Raw genomic sequence first — 27,262 nt, 5'->3', positions numbered from 1 at the left:
ATTATAATTTATAAAAATACACCCTTGGAATAAAAGCACATAACACTACTTTCTGTGCTTCTCAAAAAACGAAATCTGCAAAAAACAAACAAACAACAACAATAGAAAAATCACACCTAACTATGAATAGTTCTGTTTTATGATTTGTACTTATTTGAAGATTTCAACATTTCTTTAAAGTGTGGGATGGAAAGGGAGAATCCAGAGAGGTAGATTTGTTAGATGTTATTTGGCTCATAAACTTCCATGGGATAAATGAACTTCTGCTTCAAACCCAGATGTCTGACCAGTAGCAGTGGACAGTGATAAAGCAGCAGGAGGGACTGCCCTTCAGGTAGAGGGGCATCATGAGTGAGTCAGACCAGAATCTCACAGGAATGAATACATATTGCACAGTTGGGTGATGGCAGTGGTCTTTTGCAGAAATGATTTTGAATTGTATTTTTTCCTCTTTCAGTTTCAGAAGCATAATTATGATCTTCAAGCAACCAAGAATAAGCTAGTAGAGGCTGCCAATTATGTAGATAAGGTGAGATCCGATATGTAAGTTTTACCATATGGAAAAAAACAAAGTCATCAAGGTTCTAGCTGTGTTATGCATTATTCCTCACTTTTTGTAAGGAAATTCAGAATTGGGAAGGGGGCATGGAGTTGAGGTGGGAAGGGGAGGGGTGCCCACTTAACTTTTCACCTCATTTAATATTTCTAACTCCTTTTTCTGTCTCACAAAAGAGATCCAAAGCAGTTCACGATAAGAACAGCGAATACAATCCTGTCAAAATACTAAACATTGCAACAAAGAGAGACCAATAAGCAGTCAAGAATAATTCAGATAATCTTATCTCCTTGCACCATCTTAAATCACTCCTCCCCTATGAGGTTTTAAGTTCATATTTGCAAGGAAAAGCACATTGCCTAGGGAACAGTGACAGATGGGCAATTGGCAGTAGAGATGTTAAGCATCCATCCCTGTGCTGTTTCTCTCTTCACACCCTTCCTATTCCCTAAGACCACTTTTTCAAATAAAATGACAATATGGGATGAGATTGTACACAATGATTTTGTACTGCTCTAAGAATCACAAAGCAATCACGAATTCAAGCAGATCTATAGAATTCCACCAGCACAGTTCCAGCATGATTGGGTGAATACCCTTCACAGAGCAAACTGGGTGAGAAGGAATATAGTATGTTTTGAACCCATAAATATTGACTATTTATGTACATTAAATAAATGGAGCTCAGATTAGGTGGAAAAGTTCAGTGCTACCCATTGATTAACTCCATCTCTTCTCTTCTTTGACCTGCTAGTTTTACAAATCCCTGAATATACGGATTGCTCTAGTGGGCCTTGAAATCTGGAATGACCACAACAAGTGTGAAATCTCTGAGAACCCACATTCAACCCTGTGGTCTTTTCTGGCTTGGAGGCGTAAGCTGCTAAAGCATAAGAAGCATGACAATGCACAGCTGATCACGTAAGTTGCTTTGATAAGAATTACATGATCCTTGTTCCCCAAGGTTCTGGTTGCAAGATGTGAACCTATATTGTCCCACGGTTCTGTGTTGTACATAAGTTCATTATTCTTTGGATGGCACCACAGATTGGAATGCAATTATGGCTCAAAAGTGGGGAGTATATTTTCCAGCAAATGTCCATGAACCAGTGCACATGCAGAAATGCATCCGTATGTTGTGTTACATGCGTGTGTGCATTTATTTATTTATTTAAAAAAAACAAAACCTACAGCAGCTTTCCTGTAAGACCTCTTTCTTACAGGAGGTTCTCAATAGGTTTTAAGGAAAGGCCGTGTAAGCCCCATTCTTCGGCTTTGTTTCCCTTGAAAACATAACTGTATGGATTAGATAGGCACTGGTGTGTGGGGGTGTGTGATCCTTTAGTGTAGATCCTCCCTACAAGTGAGTTGGGAGCACCGTAAGTGTGGGGGTGAGGGTGGGGTGGGAGGACACAGCAGCAGTGCGATCCCCAGAATCATGCTGCTGCCAGCAGAGGCGTTTTTTAAACTTACGGAAGGGAGTGCCAGCCTCCAGGGGGTGCAGGGAGCCCCACAGACACCTCTGCAGGACTCCTCAAGCTTCCAAAACAGTAAAAAAGTGATCAAAAACCACTTCCTGTTTTCAGCCAAAAAACAGAAGTGGTTTTTGATTGTGTTCTTTACTATTTTGGAGGCTTGAGGAACCCTGCAGAGGTGTTTGTGGGGCTCTCCACACCCCCGCAGGCTTGCACTCCCCTAGGTTAGTTTAAAACCCTGCCTCCCACCTGGCAGCAGCACGATCCTGGGATTGCGGTGCTGCCTTCCCCCATGCCCCTTTAAAGGGGCAGGGACAAGTGCTTCTCTGACTGGTGGGTCGCGATCCACCAGTTTGGGAACCGCTTCTTTAGTGTGTTCAGCACTTTGTAAAATAACTCTTAACTACATTTTCATTCTCTCTCCCAACATGTTTCAGTGGGATGTCATTCCATGGTACTACTATTGGCTTGGCCCCTCTCATGGCTATGTGTTCTGTCTATCAGTCTGGAGGAGTGAACATGGTAAGTTATTCTTAATGATGTTATCATGACCCACCAGGAAGCTACTGTATGCCAGGCCCATTTGACATGAATGAAGTGAGTAAGATGAGGCATAGTTCTGCTGAATTGTCTATCAGTGGATAGATCTATCATCCACAATAGCTAAATTGAACCTCCATAGGCAGTGTTGTGTTCGGATTGATAGGTCCCATCTTCTGCCAGAGTAATAGAAATTTACATTCAAATTTTGCAACATGGTATGCTAAACTCTTGCCACTGATGCTGTGTCTGGACAGGATCACTCTGATAATGCCATTGGAGTTGCTGCCACCATGGCCCATGAGATGGGGCATAACTTTGGCATGAGCCATGATGCACCAGGCTGCTGTACTGCCAGTGCTAAAGATGGAGGATGCATTATGGCTGCTGCAACAGGGTAAGTTGGCATTCCCCATTGTTCTCTAAAAGCTACCCCAAAGTGCATTGTTGTGTTTGATTTACGACCCAATTCTAACTAAAGAATGCACTGTCAGAATGCATGCTCCACTGGTGCTGGCTGCTGCAAAAGTGCTGTAAACTGCTTTGCAGCAGGGCAGGAGCTGGTGGGTAGGCTAGAGCCTTTCTATGTGCACTGGGGATTGACAAGAGACCCACCAGAAGAAGTAAGCCCACAGAGGGGGCAGAAAAGGGTGAAGAAAGGGCAAGGAGGGGGTTGAATGGGGCGGGGGAGGGTGGAACGAGAAGGAGATTGGGAGGGGAGGAGGGAAGGTCAGACCTGAGAAGGGGGCAGTGGTGGTACACGCCAAATCCCAACCCCCTTCCCAGGCTCGATCCACCTGCACACATCAACTGGACTTAAGTCAGAGATATTGCTAGTACAGGTCCTAACTGACCTAGTTGCTGAAGTTTACCCCCAAGAGACCTCCAGCAACCAAATTCCCTGTGGAATTTATAATCCTAAATCCTACACTGGGATTTAGGTAGGATTGAGCTATTAATTTAAAACTGACCTGGGTAAATTGATGGAGTATTGTGGAGTATTGAAGGAGTATTGTGTCCAGTTCTGGTCGCCCCATCTCAAAAAGGACATAGTGGAAGTGGAAAAGGTGCAAAAGAGAGCGATTAAGATGATTACTGGGCTGGGGCACCTTCCTTATAAGGCTACGGCGTTTGGGCCTCTTCAGCCTAGAAGAGAGACGCCTGAGGGGGGACATGATTGAGACATACAAAATTATGCATGGGAAGGATAAAGTGGATAGAGAGATGCTCTTTACACTCTCACATAACACCAGAACCAGGGGACATCCCCTAAAATTGAGTGTTGGGAGAGTTAGGACAGACAAAAAAATATTTCTTTACTCAACTACTCACGGTCAGTCTGTGGAACTCCTTACCGCAGGATGTAATGACGGCATCTGGTCTGGATGCCTTTAAAAGGGAATTGGACAAGTTTCTGGAGGAAAAATCCATTACAGGTTACAAGCCATGATGTCTATGTACAACCTCCTTATTTTAGAAATGGGCTATGTCAGAATGCCAGATGCAAGGGAGGGCACCAGGATGCAGGTCTCTTGTTATCTGGTGTGCTCCTTGGGGCATTTGGTGGGCCGCTGTGAGATACAGGAAGCTGGACTAGATGGGCCTATGGCCTGATCCAGTGGGGCTGTTCTTATGTAAAGTGACCTTCCTCTGAATTATAGCTTGGTCTGTGCCCATATTATCCACCAAGATACCAGCTGTTTCAAGATCAGGAGTGGTCAAGAAGTTAGGAAGTGATTCACAAAATACTAAAATTAATACAACAGAACTAGGGTATTCATCATAGGGATATATTCCAGCTTTAACCAAAAAGAAGCATAACCCTAGGGAATCCAGACTGTTACTGGACAAAGAAACATTTTTATAGAGAAAGGAAACATTGGTAGTTTCTGGTACCAGAGTATCTTCTTTTGTCATTGCTATATGTCACTTGACAATCAGTTCAAATGTTGTGATATTCAGTTCTGAATTGTTTCCAGGGCTCCATTTCCCAGGGTTTTCAACAGATGCAACACTGCGGAGCTGAACCGGTACCTGCAGTCTGGTGGAGGGATGTGCCTTTACAACATGCCAGATACCAAGACCTTATATGGGGGACAGAAATGTGGAAACGGTTATCTTGAAGAAGGCGAAGAGTGTGATTGTGGAGAAGTAGAGGTTTGGATTGATTTGCATTGGTTGATTTATAAGGATCGCTTGTCCTACCTTCTCCTGTCTGTAGAGGATACAACTAAGGGCGGAAGCCTAACCCCTTATGTCAGTGCTTTCCAACACTGGCATAGAGGTGCCAGTGGGACATGTGCTGCATCCTGCAGTTGGGTATCACTCATGGAGGCCTTCTCAAAGTAAGGGAATGTTTGTTTCCATACCTCAGAGCTGCGTTGCTGGAAAGCACTGACATAAGGGGTTAGGATTGCGCCCTAAGTGAGATTAAAAACTAAAATGTGGGCAGTGTGGGAAAGAGAAAAATGAAACTATGTAAAGTCTGTTTCAAAGTCTTAACATCCTCTGCACCTTTCGTAGAGGAACATTCCTCTTCCTGTTCAACGCTAGTAGCAGAAACATTCATCTCTTAGATGAGCAGGTTCTTTCTGCAGATCTGGAGCAGGTGTGTCTCTTTGGCTGCCCTAACAGGCTATTTAGAGGCAAGTTGCTAGAGTATCCCTTTCTGTGCTCAGAAAGCTACTTTTAGGCATTTGACACATTCCTGTCATTCATGACAGAGCCAAGTAAGATCCTAAGAAGAGCCCTGTTGGATCAGGCCAAAGACCCATCTAGTCTAGCTTCCTGTATCTCACAGTGGCCCATCAGATGCCCCAGGGAGCACTCAAGATACCCTCAAGTAACTCTGAGCTGATAGTATTTTGATCCAAGTACATCATGGTCATAGTGATATGATTGGAAATTGTGTTTGTGGCTTGTTCCAGGCCTCTCTTTGTGCTTAGAATGAAGATTGGGAGCACTTGAAGCTGCAACCCACTCTGCAGAAACAGGCAAATGCTTTCTGGTGTGTTTTAAGTTTGAAACATCTGCCATGTAGACACAGCATGTCTCTTCTTTTTTCCATCTCTCCCTCAGGAATGTAACAATCCCTGCTGCAATGCTTCCAATTGCTCTCTGAAGCCCGGTGCTGAGTGTGCTCATGGAACTTGCTGTGACAAATGCAAGGTGGGCTTTCTGGCATCCTTGGTATACAGCCCAGGGAAAGACAGGCCTGCTTTTCTGTTCATAGGACAGTCACTGAGAAGTGGCAAGAGGAGAGTCATGACCTTTTTTTGATGTGGGCCAGTTTGTATGTTAGGTTTGGGGGAAATGAGAGCTGATTCTTCACACTTTAGCTTGGAAACTTGAGTATATGTGTACTTGAATATTAAACTGCACCACTGTCACTTGTGGATAGGTTGCACAACTGTGGATAAATCATACAAATTTCACTTACTAAATGCATGGCTGAGAGCAAGTGTGAGATTGGAGAATGAAGCTGCTATTCCCTTAGTTGGTCTCAGTTCCTGCCTACCTCTCGTAAGTTTTAAAGAGACAGTACATATTTTTTGGACACATTGGATTTTCAAGGTAATTTTTAGTGTACACAGTTTTGGCTTTACACTCTGACCTCGGAGTGTAACCTTTGCATAAGGGTTGACTGTATTTTGAAGAGGCTAAAAAATATGACTTTGTTGATGAATTGGACAGTCTGTTACCAAGTTAACACATGACAAAGACTGGAGTAGCTTGTGCAGATTCAAGTTGCAACATGTGGACATCCTTTCAGTTCATTCTTTTTTTGAGACCACTGTATGCCTCCCAAGCTATATACTTCATTGTGCTTGCAGAAGGTGTTGCGCTGGACTGTTTGGCTGAATGGGTATGGGGGCAAACTGTAAATTCTTTGCACTAGTCCACCTCCTCCTGGCTAGAATGAAAACCAGGGATAAACTGAACAGGTTGCCTAGAGGCAAGCAGGTTGAAGGAAGTACACAGTGTAGAAATTTTGAATTTTGGAGATAAACCTGATTAAATGAAGAAGAAGAAGAAAAAAAACACAAAAAGAGACTTCCAGATGACAATTGGCATCTATTTGGAGTTTTTCATGACCAGACACCAGTCAGTCACCTCTCAAGGCAAAGAATGCTCCTTGAATCTACCTTAGGGTTGTTTTGTAATATGAAATTTTACTTGTGTTTCTAAACCCAAGACTCTTGAAAATTTATTCTGGTTGGAAATAGATTTCTTGGCATGAAAAATTAATATACTGAAGATGCATGCGGTGATATATTTTCCACGGCTGCTAACACCCAGTCATGTTTTTGCTGTGAATGCCTTCTGGGGCCACCTGTTTTTGTGACAGCCTTTGGAGTGAAATCTACAGGTGTTGGTGTGCCTGGCCTAGACTGTGAAAGAGCCACCTATTTTGCTCCCTTCCACAGGAAAGCTGCACAGCAGCTGTTTTGGCTTATGCTGGTGCCACTCTGTGATTATGGGGAGTTAACGACTTGAAGTGGCGAGCTTGTCTTTCAAAAGAGGCAACTGGCCTGGTGGGGCCTGGAAGGGAGGCTCTCTGCCTAATTGTATTAGTGGCTTATTGGCCTCTCTGTTTGGGTGGTGTGCCTCAGTGTCTGGAAAGACGAAACATGTTCAGGGACAGAAGAGAACTTTCTCCATGGGGATTAAGCTGTCTCATACCTTGGCTAATAGCTTTCTGTTCTGCTCTGTACTGTACACTAAATTCCTTTCCCAGGAGACTGACTGCTCAAACCTCAGCAGTAGGGGGTGGGGTAGGGTGGGGTATGGTATGGTGGGTGTGTATACAGATGAGGGATGTCTGTGTCTCACTTTACATCTCAACTTGCCTCATAAATGTAGTTAAAATAGTCTTGTCTGTTAACTCCTTCAGTGCTCTCCTGTGATGACAAGTTCTCTACACAGTTGAGTACCTGGTGGTTCAAGCCATTTGCTCAAAATGGCTGGACATGTCAGTTCTTTGCCTTTTTCCAACTTTATATGCAGGAGTAAGCATTTTGCGCACAGCCACCAACCACATTTTTAATGGTGCCATGTAACATATTATTCAGCTCTGTATATTGGGCCTGCATATAACTGGTTAGGCACAGACACAGAGCCAAGGTATGCAACAGCTGCAAGCAACTCCCATGTGCCCAATGATTGTAGGAATCTCCTTTGATTATTTATTACTAATATTTATATACTGCTTTTCAGCAAAAAAGGAGGGGGAAGGGGTTCTCAAAGCATAGCTAACTTAACTAAGGGCCCCATCCTATCCCAACTTTCCAGCACTGATGCAGCTGTGTCAGTGGGATGCACACTGCATTCTGAGGTGGGGAGACAGTCATCGAGGTCTCCTCAAGGTAAGGAAATGGTTGTTCCCTTACCTTGGAGCTGCATTGGTGCTGGAAAACTGGACAGGATTGGCACCTACGTTAATTAACTAAGGGCCCAATCCTATCCAAATTTACAGTGCTGGTGCAGCTGCAATGCAACCCTGTGGAAAGGGAACAAATGTTCCCTTACCTGGAGGAGACCTCTGTGACTGTTCCGCTATGCATGATGCAACACATGCCTCATTGGCATGGCTGCACCAGCTCTGGAAAATTGGATGGGATTTGGCCCTAAGGGCAGAGTCCTGACCAACATTCCAGCACCAAGGTAAGGGCGATGCAGCTCCAAGGTAAGGAAACAAACATTCTCTTACCTTGAGGATGCCTCTGTGACTGCCCCCAACTGCAGGATGCAGCACATGTCCCATTGGCAAAGCTATGTCAGTGCTGGAAAGTTGTTTAGGATTTGTGCCGAACTAAACTATCTGGGCCTCTGTCCTGGAAGGGCTCCCAATTAAATAAGAAGCACCAACAAACCGTCACTAGAAGAGACACTGTCCTGGGGCTAATGAAGAATGTGCTTTTGAATTTAGCACACTAGATTCTCTGTGATTTTTCTGGCAACAAATTAAAATGTTAGTGTCAACAATAGGCATAAATTAATAGGTGGAAGAACTCTCTGCCAGAACAAGTTGGGATGACTTGATAAGAGTCAACAACTTGCTATGTGAACACAGAGTTGTCAGGATTTGTCTGTGAATGTGGAGACTCTGAAATATATGGAAAATTTACATAGAGCCTGCAGTACTGTATACTAGACACCATATAGCATATTGAAACACATGGGTTCTGCCCAGTACTTTCTTCTCTGACCTATGGTGGCCTCTCTCCAATGTCTTGAGTAGAAGTCTTTCCTAGCTGTACTACCTGGAAACCCCCCCCCCATTTTTTTTTAAAAAGTAGTTGGGGTAACAGATTAACCAAGAGAGTTGCTCATTAACCATAGTCATCAGGTGTCTTCACCTGAGTCTCACCCTGAAATAACTGTTTTTCCTTTTTCAGCTGGTTTCTCCAGGAACTCTTTGCCGGGAACAATCCAGACCATGTGATCTTCCTGAATACTGTACGGGCAAATCGCCATTCTGCCCGGCAAACTTCTACCAACTGGATGGCACTCCATGTGCCAGTGGGAGAGCATATTGCTACAGTGGAATGTGCCTCACGTATGAACAGCAGTGCTTGCAGCTTTGGGGAGCTGGTAAGGAGGTTTCTTGGAGTTCAGAGCTTGAGCAGACTGATTTTGTGTCATTCACCAATGCTTGTCTCTGTTGATATGTTCCTACTATAATCTTTGCTTAGAAGCAAGTCCTATTCAGCAAAGGTCCCCTGCAACTCTCTCCTTAATTAGAAACTTCCTCCTTTCAATTTCTGCTGCTGTAATTGCACCTTCCTGTTTATTTGCAGGCCCAAAACATTCTGAATTGTCCTTATAAGATGGTTTCTGTTCCCTGTTTGTTGGGGTTGGGGGGATTCCAGGGTCCGCTATAAGAAGAGTTGCTTCTTAATTTTCTTCAATTTCATTTTGATGAGCACAATTTAGGATTGCTGTTTATGCAATTGCAGTCATAGAATCAAAATAAACAGTATTAATAAGCAGCTGTTTTGACTGCATAGAGTAATTAAAGCAACCACCGTCACCATCCCTGCAGGGAGCAGAAACTGACAATCCTATCCAGTTTTCCAGTGCCAGTGCAGCCATGCCAGTGGGGCATGTGCTGCATCCTGTGGTGGGGAGGCAGCCACAGAGGCCTCCACAAGGTATGGGGACATTTGTTCCCTTACCACAGGGCTGCATTGTGGCTGCACCAGTGCTGGAAAGTTGGATAGGATTGGGCCCTAAGAGCCTGCAGGGTAGCAAGTGAATAAAAAGGAACTAATTTCAAGGTAGAAAACTTCTAATTAAAGGTATAAAGGGTCCGTGCCCTCTAGGGGCCTACTTGGCTGACCCATAAAATCCCTATCCTTAAGTAATATCCCTTTCTGCTGCTTCTACCCATTGCCCGTGATAAACCTTTACAGGAGATGGTGGGCAGAGGTGGTGCCATTTTAGATTTTGCTTGCCCTACTCCCCTATGCTGCCCAGTTAGATTTCCCAGACACCATGGGAGAGGGTACTGCTCAACCCGAAGGTTAGAGGTCCGGCAAACCTCTGAGACCTACCGCAGATAAGAACATAATAACAACCCTACTGGATCAGGCCATAGGCCCATCTAGTCCAGCTTCCTTTATCTTACAGTGGCCCACCAAATGCCTCAGAGAGCATACAAAACAAGAGACCTTCATCCTGGTGCCCTCCCTTGCATCTGGCATTCTGACATAGCCCATATACCAAAACATATGTAGACTTGATCCAGATGTTGCCCCAGGGCTTCCTGGGACTTTGCACAAATCCTGCCAGATGGTTCATCAGAGTAATAGGACTGAGCCTGCAGTCCTGTACATTATTTCCTGGGAGTAAGCCCCATTGAACCCAATAGAACTGAGTAGACATGCATAGGATTGTGCCCATAGTAAGATAACTTTTTTCATCGAGGATGAGATTAATAGGTCCATATCCAGTGCCTTGGATAAAGGTGGATGAGGGATAAGGTTTCAGTAAACTACCATTTTCCATTGAAAAAAATCGCATAAATCTCTTCCTTACAGGAGCAAGACCAGCACCTGATCTCTGCTTTGAGAAGGTTAATGCTGCTGGAGATTCCTATGGGAACTGTGGGAAGGATATCAATGGCAGATACAGGAAGTGTGATACAAGGTAGTTCGTCTATTCTGCATGGGTTGAACATGTGTCTTCTCTGTTCTTTAAAAGACAAAAGATTGAAAAATTAATCAAATCTACGTTATGGCTGATTACACATTAATTTTCTTTCCTTAGTAATTTTGTTATGTTGTTTAAATGAAATTGCTAACTCCCATGATAGATTACTTGTCAGTCATTTTTAGGGCATATTTCTCATCAGGGATTTCCTTATCAGGGAAGGAAAAGGAAACCATTCTTCTCGGAATCTTCCTCTGTTGCCTTTTGTGGATGGGCAGTTCACTTCAGGGGAAGGACAGCAGAACAGTGACAAATCACAGTGATTTGTGAGTCAGCACCTCACCTACTATGTGAAATGGCTGCTTGGACTGGATCCCTTCATAGCCAATAAACATGCCACTGATGACAGACTGTAACATATTTGTTAGCTTTTGTGTTGACTCATAAGCAGTATGTTGGATGAAAAACATTTTCTACAACCAAATTCCAAAGTAGACTACTAATTCCTCCTAGCGTTTTTTCAAGATATATCCTGGAAGAAGGCTAGTGTACTGCAAACCCACCTTTATTTGCAGCTAAAGGTACAATCCTGTTCATGCTTCTCTGAAAGTAAATCTGCAGCTTCTGAGATGTGCAAGCCCCAAACATAAGGGCTTTGTAGGTCAAAACCAGCACCTTGAATTGTGTTCCACTTACCCATCCACCACCATTGGACTTGCTTTTCTGGGTCCAGTGGTGGGCCTCCTGTGCTGCCACTGTTTTGTCAGCATTCCTAAAATGGCCAATGGTGGCATTCTGCATGTGCTGCCATGTTCAGCCATGTTCTGCTATCATAAATGCCTCTGTGTGCCAGCTCAATCCTTGATAGGGTTGGTCAATCTATCTTCCATTTGGCAGAGTATACTTAGGGAACATTGTGATAGACCTGCCATGAGCTTAAAAAGCAGGAGCAGTGGTTGTCAGTACCTAATCAGTCAGAGAAAGTTCTGAGTCTCCTAATTTCATATGAAGTAAATTGACTATTCATTTCATGTGAGGAAAGCAGACACTTTCACCAGACTGCTCAGATTTATGTAGACTCTTTTTTTTCCCCTTTCCAGAGATGCTAAGTGTGGAAAAATCCAGTGTCAGACCTCAGCTTCCAAACCTTTGGAGTCCAATGCTGTTGCCATTGACTCCACTATCGTATTAGACGGAAAGAGAATCCATTGCCGTGGGACTCATGTGTACCGAAGTGAAGGTGAAGGAGATATGTTGGACCCAGGACTTGTGATGGCAGGAACAAAGTGTGGTGACAGCCATGTAAGTGCAGGCTGCCTGCCGCAGTTCTATATCTTACCTCCACTTACACACTGCAAAGAGCTTGGTTGCATTTTTCAAAGCAGTGCAGTGCCATAAACTTTTCAATGTGTCTGTGCCGTTTGAAGTTTTGTTCAGTGAATGAGCTGCCACTACTATGGCAGACCTCAGAATTCACTAGTGAACCATGATGTCTGCCAGCATATCCCGTGGATAGGATTGGGCCCTTAGTTTTTAAAAGAGAGAACATCCAGAAGAGAACTGCTTCAGCATATCTTAAATTCAGCATTGTCCTGAACATGTCTTTTCCCCACAGGTTTGCTTTGAGGGACGCTGTCGAAACACTTCTTTCTTCGATACTGGAGACTGTGGGAAGAAGTGCAATGGCCATGGGGTACAGATCTTCTATCCTAACTTCTCGGCTCTTAATCTAAAACTGTGTGGCTGTGTGTTTTTTGTTTGCCCAGCAGTTATCTTGTCAAACAGGTGCCGCTATAGTAGTTTTAATTTTCATTCCTATTTATATAGAACTTCAAAAATGTAAATACATCTTTAGAAAAAAGGCCTTGTTTGCCAACACTGAAAGCAGTGTTAAACTGAAGCCTTTCAGGGATTTGTTAGGAGAGAAGGAAGGAGCATAGAGTGCTCCGTGGATCGTTAACACCAAGCGTTGGACGCATTGGCTTTTAGTGCTGCATTTGAGAAGGCGCTATCCCCATCTGTTGTGTTACCAGACAATGTTACAGAGAATATCTGCCAGGAGGTTAAAAATAGTGGGAAATCATCTCTCCCACTTCAGGAATGTGCATCTACCCCAGGAGACTTCCAAAAGATGGAAATATATATGCCCTTTGCAGCTGAGTTGACAGATGGAAAAAGAATGTTCAAACCCTGCATTTCTCAGGAAGGCTGGTTGGTATGAGCTCTGAATATCAAGGGGAAAATTCTTTATCTACAGCTAAATTTTCAAAAGTGTTGAACTTCAACAGGTGTCAGTGGAAGATGGAAATGCTTGATTTGCAGATCAGACCCTTTGGACTGGTCATGGAAAACTGGTGTTTGCAAATTTTGTTCACTATGAAGAGCAGATGTTGAATCATTTAATTCTTCTCTTTACAGGTGTGCAACAATAACCAGAATTGCCATTGTTTCAATAAATGGGCACCTCCATTTTGCGACCAACCTGGGAACGGGGGAAGCCTGGACAGTGGGCCCCTGCCTCAGGAAAGTGAGTGCGACAAATATTGTTTGTAGAAACTAAGGAAACTTGTATGGGAGGAGGTGGTTGTGGCTGGGGAACTAGGGTGACCAGATGAAAGAAGACAAAAAAATTTGGGCCAGATTTATTCCTGGAATGGGAGCGGTTGTTGGCAGATGGCGTTTTCCTGATGTTTGCAGAACTGTAACATAGCAAACATTTCCTAAAATTCCCTCCTGCATCTATTGACAGTATATGAATCCTGTCCGCTCTAGTGTTCTACAACCTTAGGATTGGGACCTCTCCATTGTGGGGTCACAGCAACTTATAGAAAATGAAAAAAATTGAAGACCACTGGACTAGCCAAGGGGGAGGCATCTGGTGTACCTCTTCAGGTACCAGGGGATTGCATCCCAGACTTGGTAGATTCTTAGCAATTGTGCTAAAATGGATTTCACTAGTTTCACACTTCATGGCAACTTTCTGTTACCTCTAATGAGAATATTTTGTTACATATTTTGTTACATTATATAACATTATTGATTTTGTTGTTTTTTTTCTTATTAGGCCCTGTTCCAGTCATAATAGGCATCCTGGTTTCCATCTTGCTTTTGATTGCAATGGGAGTTGCTGTTTGGTGCTATAAATGGAGAACCACACCTGGGTTACTAAAGCAAACTATCTTCTCTCCAAAGAAAGTGCAACAAGTCAGGTGAATATTTATGGCAGAACAGTGACTAATGTACTTCCAGTTGTGGAGAAAAAATAGACCTGGGTCTGGTTGTGAGATTATTTAAATTCCTTGGAGAAAGCATAGGACATCCATACAGGCAAATAAATTTCATCTTTGCATCTCTGATTACATCACTTAAGCTCTGCAAAGGGAAGGGGCTATAACAAATTTCTTAATTTTGTGTGAAATTCCAATTACCACTCTCCCAACCATTCAGCATATGTCATACAGACAATTCCTGTTGTAAAATGTCCAGATGTATGTGCTTAATGTCCATAAGTGAGTCTGGATTATCTTGGTTTATCTTGGCTTAGTTTGTTAGTATGTTAATTTCTTGCAAAAATCTTAGTTGTAGGTATAACAAGTGCCTTTCCTCTTTTGGGCTTTAAAAAAGTTCGTTACTCTTATATAGGAAGTAATCATTAAATGTATACTCTGAGATGCATCTGTGCTCTTGGAAATGAGAGCACATTTAATTCTTCTAATTCTTGTTTCTCTTCCTTTGTTCTCAAACAGCCCTCCTCCTGCCCCCCTTCACAATGGTGTGAGTGGCCATGCTAATCCAGCTTTCAAACTGAAAACCCCACAGGAACAGAGAAAGGTATTTGTCACTGGTCATGGCTGATGGAATGAATACTGCCTGGTTTTTGCAATGTTTAGATTTAAGTTGTCAGCCTTGGTTCACCCAGTACTGCTATTATCTTCGCTTTTTTCTTGCACTGTCAGGATACAAATGACAGTGAATTATTTTTTTTTACAAATGATCCACATTCTGATTTGTATAAGCAACACTTACAGACACTGCTTGTCTTACATTGTTTCCTTTGGACAGTAGCAGATACAGGCTGTGTGATACCTGATTGGCTGAATCACATAACCAGCAAGAAGAAGTAATTTCAAGCTGGTTCCAGAGTTTGTCTTTGAACCTTAGAGAAATATTAATAAGAATCAGCGTCCTGGCACTTTACTGGTAACCAGGCTTGTATTGCACACATAAGCAAGCGACAGAAGACTCCGGGAAAGTTTGGATTGCTATAAGTGCTTGCGGGAAAGGGTGACGGTGGTGACACAATCACCACAATTGTACCACTGCCATGGACAAAAGTGTTGTTTTTGTACTTATCCCTGGTAGCGCCAGCCCTCTAGAGCAGGGGTCTCCAAACCCCAGCCCAGGGGCCAGATGCGGCCCGCAGCAAGCCTCTTTCCAGCCCGCAGCCAACCTCTTGTCCCTTGAAAGCCTCTGGCCCACTCAACTGAACATGACCAGATCTGTGCTCTGATTGTGTCTGGAGGATGTTCTGAGGGCCAGAGAGGTTGAATGAATGAGCCCATTCATTCATTTATTCACTTATCTAAGTCCCATCTCTAATTTATTTATTTAAATTTTATATTTAATTTTTTTCCAGCCCACCACATCACGTCAGATATTTGCTGCTGCCCTCTGGCCAAAGAGTTTGGAGACCCCTGCTCTAGAGGGTGCAGGGAGCCTATGGACCCCTTCTGCAGTTTTCCCTAAGCCTCAATACTACTGAATTTGTAGTATTTATATTGAATAAATAAACTGCCAAGTGGTAGGGTAGAAACTTGAAAAATAGATCAACCCTAGAAGAAGTGCACAGTAAAATCTCTGTGCAGTGATTTTCAACCTTTTTTGTCTCACGGCACACTGACAAAGTACTAAAATTGACAAGGCACACCATCAGTTTTTGACAATTGTCAAGGCACACGGTGCTATTGGTGGGGAACTCACATGCCCACTGGCCCTACTAGCAAATGACCCTCCCCCAAACTCGGCACACCTGCAGACCATTCGTGGCACACCAGTTTGCCACGGCACAGTGGTTGAAAATGGCTGCTCTGTGGTAATGACATTGAGCATTATACAGCCAGTAAACAAGTCTACTGTCAGCATTCAGATTTTGGTCATTTGAAAATTCTGTGGAAGCAGCCTAAAAGATACAGCTGTGTTTCTGGAAATATTATCTGGAAATATTGCATTATAATAACATTAAATTAAATGTTAAATAATATTCTGGAAATAATATCATCTGTTTGTTTGTATGATTTGCATGTAGGCGATTGGCATACCGCAAATGCCTCCCAACTCTGGAATGCTTAATTGCCAGCCAGGCCCAGAGCTCCGAACCTGTGTGCAGCCACAGCGTGCTGTGCCAGCAAGCAGCACAAGGAAACCTCCAATTCATGGGCCGCTGACTGAGGTGAACAGTTTTGCAAAACGGATTCCTCCAAGCAGGCCGGCACCTCCTGCTCCGAAGGTCTTCATTCCGCAGGTAAGAGATTGAGAAGGCTGGAGGCACTCTGGTCCACCACATCTGATAGTCTGAGAAATAAGTTAATTAGAAAATGCAAAGCTTTCGGGCTCTTCCATTATTCCTACATTTTGTTTTGTATAAGCACCTGTCTTTCTAGAGAACTGCAAAGCTTGCTGACTACTTTGCAGGAGTTTAGTTGATCTTGAGGTATTACCCTACTTTGACATACAGCCATACTGACTTATTTCCATGTTCAGGCATTGCTGGTACAAGGAGACTATGCACTGGTGTTGCTTTCTCTGAAGGGGAGATTGTGTGCCAATTTCCTGAGTCAAGTGTTAGTTTCAACCCAGTTCAAAAAATCAGTAGTACTATTTGTAAAGCACTCAATACTTATTGGGCTGAAATAGCAGGATCACCCAGTGCTTGATGCCATATTGATGTAAATCTTAACTTTTCCAAGAGCTGTTTTCTCACTGTTGTGCTTCAGACTCTAACAGGTCACATTGCTCATCACAGGTATGTGGCTGAAGCACCTGATTTAGGATTTACTACATTCATATTTGAATCCTTCCCTCCCTCAGTTGAGCACTGGCTGAAATCCAACACGTGGGGAAGGAGATTTTAACCATCCTTTACTTTCTTGTCCTAGGATACTTCTAGACCCCAACCCCCTCAGAAAGCTCTTCCTGCCAATCCAGTTCCTTCAAGCAACAGAGCTGTGCCGCCTAGAATAAATACAGCAGCAGTGCCCCCGTATGCTATTGCAAGGAACCCAGGAGTCAATCAGGTATTGCCAGAGACAAGGCATATCAGGCAATATAAAGGAAAGGATAACATGAAGCAAAAGAACTTGTCCAAATGTTACATAGCAATATGCTTGAGTGGGTAAAGGCCAGATGTCCATCTAGCTTAAGAGGACATCTAGTCGAGTCCTCACACAATGTCTAGTCGAGTCCTCACACAATGGATTCTTCTACAGTAGAAGTAGGGAACATGAAAGAAACCATGACCTCAGTTTTCTGTGGCAGCATATATTATTATTATTATTATTATTATTATTATTATTAATAAGAATATTAATTCTTATTACAGCTATTACAGCTTATTACAGCTATTAATTCTCATTTACAGCTATGCATTGCTTAGCAACCTGCCATCTAACGACCAACCAGATATACAACAGTGGTCATTAGTCGGCAATTAATTACTTTAAAAATCAAATTAGAAAAAAAACATTTTAGAAATTGCTTACCAAGTGCCCAGATGTCTCATAGAAGGCCCTGGATGCCTCCTTCTTGTCATGGAGGGCCTCTACAGGCCTCCGAATGACCTGCAGAAGTCTTCAGAAGGCACTTCCAGTTTTCAGAAGCCACTTCTGGTTTGCTTCCAAAAACCTGAAGTGCCTTTGAAAGGCTTCTGTGGACCATTCCAATGCCCACAGAGACCCTGCATGACATGGAGGAGGCTTCCAGGGCCTTCCATGAGGCCCCCTGGCAGCTGGTAAGTTATTTTTGCTTAGCAACAAAGTCACTTAACCACAGGGTTTGTGGAACATAACCCCATTGTTAAGCAACACACACCTTTATTGCTTTGCAACAAAAAGTCCACAAGGTACATTACATAGCTAAAGAAATGGTATATGGTGCTTTGTCTCAAAAGGTTTCACAATCTAAACAAGGTACAGAAAACACCAAGAAATAGCCAGGAGATCAAACACTGGACTGCAGAGGGATAGCTGCTGTCTCTTTCCTGCCTGCTACTTAAACACAAGAAGAGCATCACTTTAAAGAGTACCTCTTTGCCCAGTTAGCAGGGGTTCCAGTTCCTCAGGATAAACAAAGCATACATTGAGGTCCCAGAACCACCACTTCTGGAAACAAACTGCTAGAAGGATCTTGAATTGATCAATCCTCACAATTCATTCCACAATGTTATTGAATCCTGGACATCATTCTGGAAGTGGGAGATGACTGGCCAAAGCCAAGAGAGTGGTGGTTTCTTCTTTATCAAGGAGCCAGTGTTTTCAGGAATAGGGCAGCTTTGGTATTTAATTGTGGGAATAACTAAATTGGTCTGCTCTTGCTATATGTGAAAGTATAGGTGTGCACCCTTTAACAACAGGGATATGTTCTCTGATCCCCACTGTTATGCAATTAGGTTGTTAAGTGAACATTCAGCCCAATCTATTGCCTTTTGTTGTGTAAACAGACTCTCCCTGCCAGACACTCGCTGGAAATATTAATAAAAGTCACTGTCATGGTTCTGAACTGGGAATCTGGTTTGTATTGCACACATAAGCAAGATACAGCATCAAACCAATAAAGAGGGAAATTAGTGCATAATGTCATAGTTGAAGGAAGCTGCTTCTTTTAATTTTCCTAATGAATCTTTCATGTTCAACTGTCTTGGTAAAGTTGTTGCCATGTTGGTTTCAAGATTAGCAATCCCATGAATTTGCTTTAGCAGCAGCATGAATGTTGGTGTAAAAAGGTGGCAACTTTTCACGTACATAAAACACTTCATGAAGAAGAATTAAAAGTACTTTAGACTGCAATTCTGCACACACTTACTTGGGAATAAGTCCTATCTCACTTGGGGAATTTCTTCTGAGTAAACTTAAATACACTTAGGTTAAAACTTTTTTAATGTAAATTGAAGATGCCAATGTGTCTAAAACATTTGCCTGTAAAAGAGATGTTTTTCATCCACTTGTCCACCTAGTTGAAAAATCTTTCCTTCTCCTCTTATCCAAGTTAACAGCCATTCCATGACTACTCATAAACCTTTTCTCTTTCTTAGAATTCAAGCATAAAGAATGGAGCAGTGAATCCCTTGAAAATTTAGATACCGGTCCATTTTGCAGAAATGAAATCCCTACCCATTCCTCCTGGTTTGACTTTGGATTTCCAGTGGGCTTTGTTTCCCAGAAGACATGCCAGTCATGTAAAACTCTCACATTATTCTTCCAAGTCTCTTATGACTCACTGAGGCCAATTCCAGACCTGGCTCTACCAGCCTTGGCACAGGAAGATGCAGTTCCCTCAGAAAAAAGCAGGAATTCCATCTGTGCATGCCAAAGCAAAATGTGACCTGCTCTTGGATTTTTTTTTTTTTTTCATTACAGAATTCACTTGTTTAAAATGGAATCAGAATGTTCTAGTGCAATATACAAAATGCTGAAACAAGAGTGGGAGAGCCCATTGGCTTGACAGAAGATGAACTGATGTAATTATCACCTGAGAATCAAGCCAGTACATCTGTCATGTCTACATACTTCGATTGAACTGTGGACACTCTGTGAAGTACTGTGATGTCCCTGACATTACCTCATGACAGATGGATCCCTTCCAAGTACCTGCCACCATATGGAGGCACTTCCCAGTCTTCTAGATTTTGACTATATGCTGGCTCAGGAACAGAGGTTTCTTTCCCTCTGCTGAGGAATCTTCCAGAGTTCAGTATACTCTGTTTGCCCTCTCATGAAGTCAGCTGTTTTCAGGAGTAAGACATCAACTTCTCAGTCCAAAGCTTTTCTAATCATGATGTTCAAGCCCTGCTGGTATAAATGTAGTGAGTCCTCAGTTTACAGTCAGCTCTCAAAGTTCTTTGAAGTTCTCTTTGCATTTGGTATCTTACCTAAAGGGTTTGTCCAGCTGCAGAGAATGCTGGAAGGATTCTGTGTGGTGGTATACTGTTCCTTGTGACAACCTCTGTGAAACTGGTGTTTTTAGTCTCCAGACATTTGGTCCAGTTGACCCTGCCCCTGACATTTCAGTGACCAGCTATACTTGTGTCAGATCCTTGTACCTCTGCCACTAATGCCCTTCTCCAGCAGGTAAGTGAGGTGTACATCTCATTAGAAATACCAGGATGAGGAGGCCTCCTCCATCACAACTGAAGTGTCCTGACGGACTCTCCATCCTTTGGAGATTATTTTATTCTACTTTAATCTCCATGTAGGAAAAATTGGCAAACCATCGTGCCTGATGTTTTTATTTAACTATATGAGCCCACTGATTAAATATTTGTACTACGCTTCATATGTACATGCTTTTCCCTGTGGTGAGATTATCCCCATGGAGAAAATTTGGTGTATGAAGCAGGCTCCATTTTCAAATTGTAGGTTGAGCTACGAGGAGAAAGAGAGAAGGCCTCCGAAGAAGTCTAGTCCAGAGCGTTATTCCAGCTTTTATCTGTCCTGGAAAACCAAGAGGAGATACCTTGCAAGACTCTGAAGTTTTCCTACATGTGCATTTATTTGTCTTTTCTATCATGCACCTTCTTGTTTATTAATCAGTATACATAACTTAGTTTTTGGGTATTTATCTTTCATTTGGACTGGGCGTGTTCATTCAGGAAATTTATTCCACTAAGGGTGCAATCCTAACTGTGCTTTCCAGCACTGACATAAGGGCAATGCAGCTCTGAGGTAAGGAGCAAACATTCCTTTACTTTGAGGAGGCCACCGTGACGGCAACTGCAGGATGCAGCACATGTCCAACTGCAGCACATGTCCCATTGGCACCGCTATGCCAGTGCTGGAAAGCTCTCACATAAGGGGTTAGGGTTGCGCCCTAAGTTTACCCCAGGATAACCCTTAAGCATAATCCTGGTTGAGAATTTACACTTGCCACAAACCGTCAACGTTGGTTTGTCACTGCTGCACAGTGTTCAGTACCTTAGCCCTTAATAGCTTTAATGCACATTGTGGGTAATTTGGAAATAACCCATGCATGAATCTCAGTGCACTTAATATACTATTTGTATCTTTCCAATTAGGAACTGGGGTAAAAAGGATCAACTACAGTTAATTTACTATGAGAAGTCCAGTCCTCTGAAAGATACTACAGCAAACTCCAATATCCCCATCTAACTATCCATTCTTCCCCCATCACCAATGTTTTACATTAAGGCTGCAATCCTAATCACACTTTCTGGGAGTAAGCTCCATTGACTATAATGGGATTTACTTCTGAGTAGACAAGCATAGGATTGGGCTCTAAGTCACCTCATTCAACAACTATTCACAGGTTTTATGTCTCCTTTCTGGGCTGCCTATTTCCGGTCTCCCGTGGGCACCTAATCCTCAAACTAAGTCAGGTGTCTCACACAGCTCAGTGGGCTCAATAATGGGTTTAACTCAACTCATGGTGCTGTTACTGACAGGCAGCTGATTAAACCTGAATCTCCTGTGGCTGGACACCACCATGGTGCAAGCGGTCTTTTATGCACTTTTATGGACCAGTTGCACAGCTGCAACATTATCATCAATCTAAGGCTTTCTGTATCATCTCAGGTTTTGGGGCATTTTGTTTGCGCTGTGATTTGTTTGCTTTGCAGGATCCTGGTGCTACAGATAAGGAGGAGTTGCTTTTGTTTCCAACCTTGGATATGCAGAGGAATCAAAACTAGGTGCTGTTAATGCAAAGACATTACATTTTCTTGGCTGCAATACACGTTGTTTAAAATATTTATATTACAGTCAAAAAGAAAAAAAAATTGCCCAAGCTATCACTTTAGGTTTGGCTACTCTCTGGCACAGCCCCCAATTATACTCCCAAAAACCAAGTGGGGGTCCCCAAAGGAATGTCCCAGAGACTTGTTCCCATGTTTTCCATCAGCTCCTTTGTTAGCCTTGTGATGCATATTTGTCTCTTGTCACAAAAGGAGTGATTATTGTTCACTGTGTCTGTGTAGTCACAGGGAAGTGGTTTTGTAGGCAGCAGAAGGTTTCCTTGCTCCTTAGCAGTGATCACTGCTTTTTGCTAATTTCAGTGTTATTTCTAAAGTTACATAGAGTGATCATTTTAGAGTTTTATGATATTTAGGGCACAGTCCTAAAGCAGCCTTGGGCAGGTGCTTAAGTCCCTCACGTAAGGGCGTAAGTCCCTTACGCAAGCCTGGGAGAGTCGCAAATGTGCAATAAAGCATGTTTGCGCCTCCTTTCAAGTCGGGGAGGCTGGCACACTTCCTTGCTGGCGCAAGGACATGTGCCGGCTTCCTCGTACCACCGTGGTACCAGGGATGGGTGAGTTCTCACCGGCCTGTCAAGGCTGTTTCCAGGCTGTTTGGATTTGTGCCACCTCTATAGGTGCCCTGGATCCAAGTAGCCTCATTAGGGCTGCTGTGGTGTTACTCAGGGTAAGGGGAATTCTTTCTCCTTGCTCCAGGCTGTTCTGCAATCAGCCCCAAACTTGCGCTGGATAGCCTGCCTGTTCCAGCGCAAATTAGGATTGCGCTATTAAGTGTTTTGTCGCTCATTAAAATTTTAAAGATTCTGAAGAAGGGTGCTGTTCAAATTAAACAAAGCTGCGTACCTACTGCCATTTCCTTCAAAATGGGAAGCATGTATCTCCGGAACAGCTTGGCTGGTCTCTGCACTTTTCAGGTTAAATCTTAGGCACTGACAACACCATATGATCAGTCATCCTCCACTGGGTTGATCTTCAATCATGATCTTCAATCATGTTAAATCAGTAACTTGGCCTTGTGTGTGTGTTTTTTCTAACTTAAATAGCCACTGCTATTAAAAAGTCAGGAACCAGACTGTAGCTTGGGAGCTTTAACTCTTTGCCCCCACCCATGGTTGTGATCAGAATCAGGGGTCCTTGTGGCTGCTGTTTGCCCTGGAAAGGAAACTTGCCACTGGCTCCAGTGGATGCAAAGGGTTAAAGCCTCTCTCCCCCATGGCTACTATTTCCGTTTCAAAACTGCACAAATGCATGCAGAGTCAGACTTGTGAAGACATAACAAACCTGTTCTTAATTTAGTTCACCTTCCATAAATATTGAGTCCGGGTTTCATTAAGCCTTCTTAGACTGAGCTGTCCCAGAATACTTCAAAGAGCAACTGGATAAATTTCCAAACAAAACATCTAGAGCTGAAAAGGCACCTTCAGAATAGGGTTGCCAGTTCTCCATGGGGACTTTATTAAAAGCTCCCAAACTAAAAGATGACCATTGCGCACCCTCTCTTTTTCAATGTTGTGCAGTGATATGGCTGTGGTGTGAAGCTCAAGCCCCCTCCTCTCCATGTGCTACAAAGGATAGCAGAGGGATGAGTGAGCCAACAGTTGTTGCATCTTGATGGGAAGCCAGATGTGCCAAAGTTCATTCTTATATGAAGTTTCCAACAGGGGTCCTTCCAAGTGTGGCAATGGGTGACCTTACCTCTACTCGGGAAGGGGAAATGCTTCACACAGAATGTTGTATTTTCATCTGTATGCTTAAACGATGGGATGGGAGAACAAAAATTAAAATTGTGACTTCATTACTTTGGGAGAACCTATGCACCATGGAAAATCTCAGTTGTTTACAATATGATCTTTGTGTATCTATGCAAATACTTGAATAATGCAGTTTGTGGTGCCTTTTGCCTAGTTATATTTAATAAATTGTATGGTTATTATTATTGTCATTGCTTGTCAAATCACTGGAGGGGCTGGTTTTGCTCTTTATTTAGTTACATTTTTAACCTGCTCCCCCCCCCCAAGAAGCTTACACCAGTTTACAAGATCCGTCCTTCCTGCCACTGCCACTGTATCATATACTTATTGTAGGTTGAGGATTTAAAAAAAAAAGAACAAAGTATGAAATAAGTTTGCTGAAACACTGAGAGATGACAAAACAAAAGCCTGTTGGATTTTTATAAAAAATATGGAAGTCCCGGCAAGTCTATGGTAAGGCTTAATCCTTAGCCTCTTTGTGTTCTAGGTGGAGATTATAAATAGATATGGAAAGAGACTCTACTTCTTGGACAGGCATTCCTCAGATATGGAAAATGATGGCTCAATTGCAAATTTCTTTCCCCACATCTACAGACCAAAATAAGCCCAAGAATTACTTTCAAGTGCCAGCAGAGGGTGCTGCACTCCTGGTTTTGTGTATGAAAGAAATTTGTGATGGCAGATTAGGGCACACATGATTATATACCGTATATACTATAATGCACATACACAGAGCAACATGAAGGAGGAAAAGCAACCCCAAAGCAACACAAGTGTTTCTATCAAAAGCTCTTTATTCTCCCTCCAGTGTTGAAATGTCATATAATCAAACATGGGGGCAGATCCCACTTGTACATCAAAACTATGTACAAAAGCTACAGTGATTACATTTCATGGACAGTTCATTCCTTTGGGTTCCAAAGAACCCAGAAGGTTTAGAAGACCCCCTACGTCGATCGCGATCGACTGATCAATCGCGAGGCAAAATGAGTCGATCGCAGGCTTCTCACCCGTCCACGCATCCCTGGGAGTGAGCCCCTGGCAGGCTTGTGAGCCCAGGGAGTGAGCCCCTGGCAGGCTCCTCCCTGGGAGAGGAGCCGCTGGCAGGCTTCTCTCCTGTCCACACATCCCTGGGAGTGAGTCCCGTTGACTCTACTGTGGCTGACTCGTGAGTAGACCTGGAGAGGAGCCGCTGGCAGGCTTCTCTCCCGTCCACACATCCCTGGGAGTGAGCCCCGTTGACTCTACTGGGGCTGACTTACCTTTCCCGTTTTTGCACTGGTATTTATGGAGATCTGCCCCCCCCCCCAACTTCCATCTGTTGGTTCTGTGTGCAAGGGGTTTTGCACTGGTCTTGCTGTGATGTCTATATAGAGATCTTCCCTCCCCCACACCTTCCCCCTGTTTTTGTATAGAGATCTGCTGGACTTTGTCCTGTTTTGTATAGAGATCTTCCCCCTGGACTGTATAGAGATCTGCTCCCCCCCCCCCCACTTGTATTGGAAGATCTGGTGAGGAGGTAGATGTGGTGTCAGCAGTGGCCCCTTTAAGGGTAAGGCCTGGGCATCCAGCAGAGTGCACAGCTGCAGCCACTGGAAGGCAATAGGGCCCTCAGGGATATAAGAGCACCTGAGGCAGGAAGGGCTCCACTTATTTATGTGAGTCAGCCTTTTCCTACATGAAGATCATTAAGTCCAAGTACCGTTCCACCATGACTGATGAACATTTGGAAGTGTGCTTGAGGCTGGCTGTCAGCAGCTACTGTCCGGACTATGCATCCTTGGCTGATTCACTTCAGTGCAAGTCATCAAAGTAAACTCAAGTAATTACAAAAAATGTTTATAGTTAATTATGTTGTGTTGTGCAATATTGGCTCATGCGGTTATGCAAGGTACACCAACATACATTGTACACATAAATGTTGTATGTTATGATGGTGTGAACATTGTAAAAAAACTCTGGTAGATCTCCGGGCCTTGCTGGGTTTCAAAGTAGCTCTTGAGCCAAAAAGTGTGAGCACCCCTGCCCTAGATGGTGGCACCCACAGAACTATTTTCATTAAAGGGGTTTAGATGAGCCTCAACTGAGCTGGTAAAGTTTACTTGTTTGTAAATAAGACCATAATTTACTTTTAAGGCCCATTTCCATAAAACAACGAAACATGTTTTATTAGCTATGGAAGAAGATGGCACAAGTGCCCAAGTTCAGAGTTAAACTTTCCAGTAGATTCAATAAGGGCACAGATTTTTCAAATAGCTAAAAGTAGATATACGTATTTTGAACCTCCATAATCCCATGACCACTTAATACTGGACTTCCCTTAACATGGATTAATGTCATAAAATGTAAGAGACTGAGCTGATTTGTGAGGTCTGGGAAGCAGGCAGCCCTTTGCAAGGATCACACTTTGTACTGCAACAGCAAAAGCAGCTTCATGAGAAGACCAGCCAATTTTGCTTCCTAGAATTCTTTAACTTTCTTTATGCAGGTGATATTTTTGTTGCATGTGAAGATTTGTATTTCAGTATAAAGCGTGGAATGCTGCTCTGTTTAAAAGCATGCATCTCTGGGCCCCATCCTAAACAATGCGTGCTGGTTTACCGTTGGTGTGCACTGTTGCAAATGTGCCATAAAGCAAGCCGTGTGCCTCTGCAGACGCGTGTCTGCAAATGCGCGTGCCTCTGCAGACGCGTCTCTAAAGCAAATGTGCCTCTGCAGACGCGTGTGGCCTCTGGGAACTAAGTGCCTCTGGGAACTAAGTGCCAGGTAAGGCACAAGAGTTTAGCATCTGGGCGAGGAGAAGGCAAGGAGACCTCTGAGTTTTGGAGAAGGAGAGGAGCAGGAGCAGGAGCAGGAGCAGGAGGAGGAGGTAAGTGTACTCATTCTAACGCTTTGTCTTTCTAACTCCCTGTCTTCTAACCTTAACCTTACCTTTAAAGCAACCTTAAATCAAAATTGAAAGTTAGCACCTAAGGGAGGTACATAGGGCTACTCTGAGCAGGAGCAGAGTCCTACTCGTGAGTAAGAGCAGCGTCCTACTCGTGAGTAAGTGCCCAAGGGTCAGGCATTTAAATCAAAATTGAAAGTTAGCTGCACCTAAGGTAGCACTTAATCGAAGGAAGGGAGGAGGATAAAGTGAAAAGCAGGTTTTCTACTTGTTTAAATTAAACCTATACTTAACCCAGGTTAAACCTAATCTAAGTTAGAACATAACCTAAACAGGTCAGTAAATTGGGACACAGGATCTAGAGAGCAATAAATAATTAAACAAACCCAAATAAAAACTAGCTTGAGGTTACAAAAACAGTCCAGCCTAAGAGAACAGAACTAGGAGGGAAAGGACCTAGGAAGGGCCAATTCCCAACCTATTAAGAGCCCCAGTAGGCTAATCCAAGCAGTCCATTCAGGAGCCTGCAGAGTAGGTCACGCCCATCAGCAGCCATTTGCCTTCCTGAGCTTTTGTAAACTCACCTGGGAAGGCCAGCCCCCCTTTCAATCAGGAAGGAAGGAGGGAGGAGGAGCCAGCCAGGAGTATAAAGCTAGGCAGGCCATCGCGTGAGGCTCTCTGCAGACGCGTGTGGCCTCTGGGAACCAAGTGCCTCTGGGAACTAAGTGCCAGGTAAGGCACAAGAGTTTAGCATCTGGGCGAGGAGAAGGCAAGGAGACCTCTGAGTTTTGGAGAAGGAGAGGAGCAGGAGCAGGAGCAGGAGGAGGAGGAGGAGGAGGTAAGTGTACTCATTCTAACGCTTTGTCTTTCTAACTCCCTGTCTTCTAACCTTAACCTTACCTTTAAAGCAACCTTAAAT

General features: G+C 43.4%; 1 protein-coding gene across 1 annotated transcript in view; it reads left to right on the top strand.

Annotated features, from left to right (window-relative positions):
- ADAM19 (ADAM metallopeptidase domain 19) overlaps positions 1-19,141 on the top strand; it is a 39,556-nt gene extending 20,415 nt beyond the window's left edge. The window contains exons 5-20 of the mRNA XM_066614461.1: positions 458-529; positions 1,311-1,477; positions 2,469-2,553; positions 2,829-2,968; positions 4,551-4,728; positions 5,650-5,739; positions 8,970-9,165; positions 10,614-10,722; positions 11,826-12,027; positions 12,341-12,418; positions 13,144-13,252; positions 13,790-13,934; positions 14,472-14,556; positions 16,031-16,246; positions 16,881-17,018; positions 19,031-19,141. Coding sequence (XP_066470558.1) covers positions 458-529; positions 1,311-1,477; positions 2,469-2,553; positions 2,829-2,968; positions 4,551-4,728; positions 5,650-5,739; positions 8,970-9,165; positions 10,614-10,722; positions 11,826-12,027; positions 12,341-12,418; positions 13,144-13,252; positions 13,790-13,934; positions 14,472-14,556; positions 16,031-16,246; positions 16,881-17,018; positions 19,031-19,075 — 2,055 coding nt within the window. The 3' untranslated portion in view covers positions 19,076-19,141. The remainder of the gene's footprint in view (positions 1-457; positions 530-1,310; positions 1,478-2,468; positions 2,554-2,828; positions 2,969-4,550; positions 4,729-5,649; positions 5,740-8,969; positions 9,166-10,613; positions 10,723-11,825; positions 12,028-12,340; positions 12,419-13,143; positions 13,253-13,789; positions 13,935-14,471; positions 14,557-16,030; positions 16,247-16,880; positions 17,019-19,030) is intronic.
- The last annotated feature ends 8,121 nt before the right edge of the window (positions 19,142-27,262 follow it).

Source organism: Tiliqua scincoides, chromosome 2, assembly GCF_035046505.1.
Source record: "Tiliqua scincoides isolate rTilSci1 chromosome 2, rTilSci1.hap2, whole genome shotgun sequence".
Taxonomy (NCBI): Eukaryota; Metazoa; Chordata; class Lepidosauria; order Squamata; family Scincidae; genus Tiliqua; species Tiliqua scincoides.
Note: the sequence above shows the minus strand (reverse complement) of the source record. Positions and strands in the feature narration are given on the sequence as shown.